Raw genomic sequence first — 6,045 nt, forward strand, 5'->3', positions numbered from 1 at the left:
TCAAGAAAGTAAAAAGGCAGCTGACTCAGTGGGAGAAAATATTTGAAACCCACATGTCTGATAAGGGTTTGATCTCCATGTTACATAAAGAGATCATACAACTCAATAAAGACAAGCATCCCAACTTAAAAATGGGCAAAAGACTTGAATAGACATTTCTCCGAAGAAGAAATGGAAATAGCTAAAAAGTATGTGAAAAAAATGCTCAGTATCACTAGCTCTTAGGGAAATGCAGATCAAAACTACAATTCCATTTCACACTTTAGAGAATGGCTATTATGTTTAAAAAAAAAAAAAAAACAAGTGCCGGAAAGGATGTGGAGGAACAGGAACACTTCTTCACTATTGGTGGCAATGTAGAATGGTGTTACTTCTGTGGAAGACAGTTTGGCAGTACCTCAAGAAACTGAATTTAGAACTGCTGTTTCATCCAGCAATCCTGTTACTAGGAATATATTCAGAACTGAAAGCAGGGACACAAACTGACATTTGCACACTGATGTTCATAGCATTATTCACAATTCTTAAAATATGGAACCAGCCCAAGTGTCCATAAACTGATGAATGGATAAAATGAGATATATGTATGCAATGGAATACTATTCAGCTGTAAGAGAAAATGAAATTGGCATGCGTATGACAACACGGATGAACCTGGAATATATATTGTGTTGAGTGAAATAAGCCAGACATAAAAGGACAAATATTGTATTTTTTCACTAACGTGAACCAAGTACCATGAGTAAATTCAACAGAGGTAAAGTTTAGAGTATAGGTTACTAGAAAATAGAAGGTGGGTTGAGAATGGGAGATGATACTTAATGTAGCATTATTAATAAGGTTAATTGTAAAAGTGTGGAAATGAGTTGAGAGTAACATGTTATAATGAGTGTGACTAACACTGCTGATTTATAAAGGTAATTTTGGCTAAAAGGGCTAGTCTGTGGAAGTAAATATTAATTAAAGGGAAATGAGTACAATCCAGGGCAGGGGTTCTTAATTAACAAGGGTCCTGTGAGCTTGATTTTAAATTCAAAAAAAACAATTATTGGGACGTGTTGGGTTGGTGTTGATGTATTTATTAAATAATATCCAGTTGATGTATTTATTAAATAATACCCAGTATAGTATGGACTTAGTAAGGAGTCTGTGGAAGAAAAAAGGTTCAGAACCCCTTATAATAAGGTATGTATAATACAGTGATTTTGGTGGTGGATGAAGATTGTGATTAATAGTATGAATGTAAAAATGCTCTTCTTTTACAAAGTATTAAGGTGGTGATACATGGGAAAATTATAACTAATCTAACTTAGCATTGATAGGTAACATTAACATTGTAATATTTTGCAACAGAGGCAAGAAGATACTTTTTCAATACTAAGGGACAGCAGGGATACAAGGAATGGGATATTTCCTTTTGAAGTAATGAGACATTCTAAAATGGAGATGATAGCACAAGTCTGATAAAACCGAAAGCCACTGAGTATATACTTTGAATGGATTGTACAAAAACATGGGACTGTATAACACAGGCAATCCAGTGGTGGATGATAGACTGCAGTTAAGACAAATATGAGAATGTTTTCTCCTGAATGATAAATATTATAATACTAATATAGGGTGTTAATAATTGAGTGGGTCGGGGGAAAAATACACCAAATGTAAGATATGAGCTATAGTTAGTAATATTTTGATGATGTTCTTTCATAATTTGAAACAGTTGTTTCACAATAGTGCAAGGTGGTGGTGGGGAGCTGTATGATGTATGATGATATGCATGTTTGTTTTGTGAATTCACAGATTTTACTGTATTTTATGTTCATATATGAATGATATGCTTCAATAAAATAATTAAAAGTTAATGTGTGATACTTAGAATAGTACTCGGCATGTAAGCATTGAATAAAGACAGTTGATGGTACTGCTTTATATAAATATCCCATTGACAAATGATGTATCAAGACTTAAAAAAATGTTACATGATGGTAGTGATGATTTTAACCCAAGCAGTCTGATTCCAAAGCCTATTTTCCATTATACTACACTGTTTCTGTGTTATTAACCCCAACCCATTAGAAAGTACCAATTTAAGCCAGACTACTATTCTAAGTGTTTTCTGGAACAGAACTGATTTAAATACTTTAAGGGGTTACTGTGGAGATGGAAGCAACACTTAAACTGAGTAAAAAGGACTGTGAAATAACTTAAGCAACTTCCAGAATACAAGGAATTTAACTGTGAAAGTTAGTTGGACATTTTAAAAATATTTGGGCATTGGTTTGCATTTTTAACAAGTAATTTGTAATTTAAGTGATTTCTTCAATTTTTGTTTCTTACAGAAGTTAAGGGCTGAGAGTCCGGGATTCTCTCGTTTCAACTCTTCTAATCTGGAACAAAGATCACACACACCCACAGGTAAACATCTTATTTTTATAAAGATGCACCTCAGGAAGGTTAGGGCCTAGAGCTTATTAAGATCTCAGTGTGTGGTACTGAAACAGATGCTTTTTAAATTAGCTTTAAGATATAAGGAGCTTGTTGAATTGGGGGGTTAATTGGCATTAGCACCTTTAAGCGATTTCAATATGTACATTTTTGTGTATTTTATACAATTTAACTCCTCAGACTTGGTTCAGGGCATTTAAAAGAAAATCTGTTTTTCTTGTAAGTATAGTATTTTGGGGAAATGAGGACGGTTAAAATCTAGGGACATAAAATTTCATATAGTGCGTGATGAACATTAATTAAATTTCCAGGCCTAAATAAGTCCTGCTAGAAATAGTCTAGCCAGCCTTAAAGAATTTCTATCCTGGCTAATTTAGTCACTTGAAGCAATTAATTTCTTTAATTAAGACTTTCCTAGTAAGAGGCCTACAGTAGGATGAGTCCATGAGAAATCACTCTACAATAAAATTCCAAAATTGCTACATTTCTTGTATTTTCAATATCCTAGGTGACTACCCATCTGGGATGAAGATTTCTGGCCAAAACAGCAGTGTTCGGGGAAGAGGAATTACCCGCTTATTGGAAAGCATCTCCTTTTCCGCCAGGAACATCCACAAATTCTCCAGCTGTGAGACTTCACTCTCACCTTACATGTCTTCAGAAGATGGATACAAATCTTTCTCTTCCTTATCTTAATAATGGTACTTTTTCAATTTCTGGAAATAAAACTGCCCAACCTCCCTTCTGACTACAGTCATATTAAACAAAGATATCATCACATCAGTGATAAATGTCACTACTGTAAAAACTAATTTATAAAAAAATTCTGTTGCATAGATTAAAAATAATTGTGATTGGAGAAGAACTTGGCAATTTTGCTTTTTTATTGAGGGCTTATTCTGCTTCCTGACTGTAGGATGGGAATGCCATAGAAGTTTTGAGTCCTATAAGAACAAAACTATTCAGAGTTGTATTTTGGGGAATGTTTTAAGTTGATAGTTCTTTTCCTATACAATAAAGGTATTGAATATCTGTTTTGAAAGATTCTGAGGTAGTGTTAATATATTTCTTTGCATTGTGAAAGGTGGAACCACACTTTACACTAGAGACCTGCGGACTATTTTCATTGCAGATATCTAAGAAAATTAGCCTTTAGCAAAAAAAAAATTTTGCTACTTAAAATATTTTACATACGCTGACATTGGTAGTCATTTGAAGGATTTGAGAAGCCAAAATAAGGGAGATTATATACTTTGCCCCAAATTATATGTCTAGAAAGTGATAAAATTCCAGGTCCATTTGACCACAAAGCTCTTCAGATTATACCAAGTAGATGTCATATTGAGTCAAGTATTCACCTTGTTTATAACTTAAACTGGCTCACGTTCTCAATCTGGGATATTATGTGAGCGCAGATGGAAAATGGATGACGTTTGAACCACAACCCAGGACCACACAAGGCAGTGAAAGACAGCATTCCAATTTATGTCTGTTCCTCATTCAAAGTCCTGGTCCCTTTTGATTACAAGGAATCACTGTATCTCTGTCAGGTGACTCTGGTTTTTCTTAACATCGACATTCTCCTCTAATAACTATTTAGTATCTGCTATATGGGCATTGACATATATCCTCTTCTGAAATCCTTATAATAACTTTAAGGGAGGAGATACCTGTTTTACACACAGACTCAATCTACCAAAACTCATACAGTGAGAAATAGATAATCTAAGTAGGCCTACATCTGTTAAAGAACTTGAATCAACAATTAACCTTCCAAAATAGAATGCACCAGGTTTCACTGGTGGATTCTATCAAACATTTAAGGAAAAAAAATACCATTTCTCTCCAGTCTCTTCCAGAAAAATAGAAGCAGAAGGAATACTCTATAATTTATTTTATGAGGCCAGTATTACCCTAATTTACCAAAACCTAACAATAGAAGGGGAAATTACAGACTTGATACCTCCTGTGAATATAGATGTAAAAATCTTTGACAAAATACTAGCAAACTGAATCCAAAAATGTATAAAGAAAACTAGACTCCATGACCAAGTAGGATTTTTTCTAGTTTTGCAAGCCTGGTTCAATGTTAAAAATCAAATGTAATCCATCACATCAAGACTGAGAAAGAAAAATCATGTATCAATAGATGCAGGAAAAGCACTTGACAAAATTCAACCTTCATTCATGATATAAATTCTCAGCAAACTAGGAATAGAGGGAACTTCTTCAACATAACATTTACAAAAAACCTACGGCTAATATCAAACAAGACAAGGATGTTCCATCTCACCAGTCCTATTCAGCATTGTATGGGAAGTCTTAGCTAATTCAGTAAGACAAGAAAAAGAAAATGTATACAGACTGGGAAGAAAGAAAACATGTTTTTGTTCACAGATGATAGGATTATCTGTGTAGAAAATCCCAAAGAATTGACTAAAACTTCCTGAAACTAATAAGTGACTAGAGCAATGTTGCATGATACAAGATTAATGTTCAAAAGTCAGTTGCTTTCCTATATGCCAGCGATAAATGTTTCTATTTGAAATTTAAAACACACATATAGTAGCACCAAAAATATGAAATAAAATATGGTATAAGTCTTAAATGTATAGGCTCTATATGAGGAAAACTACAAAACTGATGAAAGAAATCAAAGATCTAAATTAGACAGACCATATTCATGGATAGAAAGATTCGGTATTAAGATGTCAACTCCAAACTTGATCTATAGATTTCAACACAATCCCTATTAAAATTCCCTAAATTGTTTAATGGATATTGACAAACATTAAAATGTTTATATGGAAAGGCAAAAGACCCAGAATAACTAGCATAATACAACAAAGAGGATTGACACTATCTGACTTCAAAACTTGCTATAAGACTACAGTGATCAAAACAGTATGATATTGATGAAAGGACAAATAGATCAATGGGTACAGAATAGAGAACCCAGAAATAGATCCCCACAAATATCATAAATTCATCCTTAACAAGGGAGCAAAGGCAATTCATTGGAGATAGAATAGTGTTTTTAACATATGATGCTAGATATGCACATGCCAAAAAAAAAAGTCTAGACCCAAACATTACACTTCCCACAAAATTAACTCAAAATGGAATCATAGCTCCAAATATAAAATGCAAAACTACAAATCTAGAAGATGTGAGAGAAAGTCTTAATTGACCTCAAATTTGGTGAAGACTTTTTTCTTTTCCAACCTTTCACTTTTAACTTGGTTATGTCCTTATATCTGAGGTGAGTCTCTTGTAGACAGTAATCTCTCATATTTGCCATTCTGAATAGTAGGTGTCTTGGGATAGTTCTCTTTGAATTTATTCTGTTTTGGGTGTGTTGTCTTTGGATATTGATATTTATGTCTTTCATAAGGGTAGGGAAATTTTCAGTCATTTTCTAAAATATTCTTTCTGCCCCTTTTCCATATTCTTCTGGGACACCAATAAGTGTGTTTTTGTGTTTCACATTGTCATTCAATTCCCTGAGGCCCAGTTCCATTTTTTTCCCCATTCTCTCTGTTCTCCTGTCATTTCCAGTTCAGATGTTCTGTCTTCGAAATCACTAATTCTGTCTTTGAA

The 6,045-nt window shown here is 33.7% G+C and overlaps 1 protein-coding gene across 2 annotated transcripts in view; it reads left to right on the forward strand.

The window, feature by feature from the left end:
* MAEL (maelstrom spermatogenic transposon silencer) overlaps positions 1 to 3,310 on the forward strand; it is a 77,271-nt gene extending 73,961 nt beyond the window's left edge. For both annotated transcript variants that reach the window (XM_071207314.1, XM_004464722.4), the window contains 2 exons: positions 2,340 to 2,415; positions 2,954 to 3,310. In XM_071207314.1, coding sequence (XP_071063415.1) covers positions 2,340 to 2,415; positions 2,954 to 3,141 — 264 coding nt within the window. In that variant the 3' untranslated portion in view covers positions 3,142 to 3,310. The remainder of the gene's footprint in view (positions 1 to 2,339; positions 2,416 to 2,953) is intronic.
* Positions 3,311 to 6,045: the final 2,735 nt, after the last annotated feature.

Source organism: Dasypus novemcinctus, chromosome 13, assembly GCF_030445035.2.
Source record: "Dasypus novemcinctus isolate mDasNov1 chromosome 13, mDasNov1.1.hap2, whole genome shotgun sequence".
NCBI classification, from domain to species: Eukaryota; Metazoa; Chordata; class Mammalia; order Cingulata; family Dasypodidae; genus Dasypus; species Dasypus novemcinctus.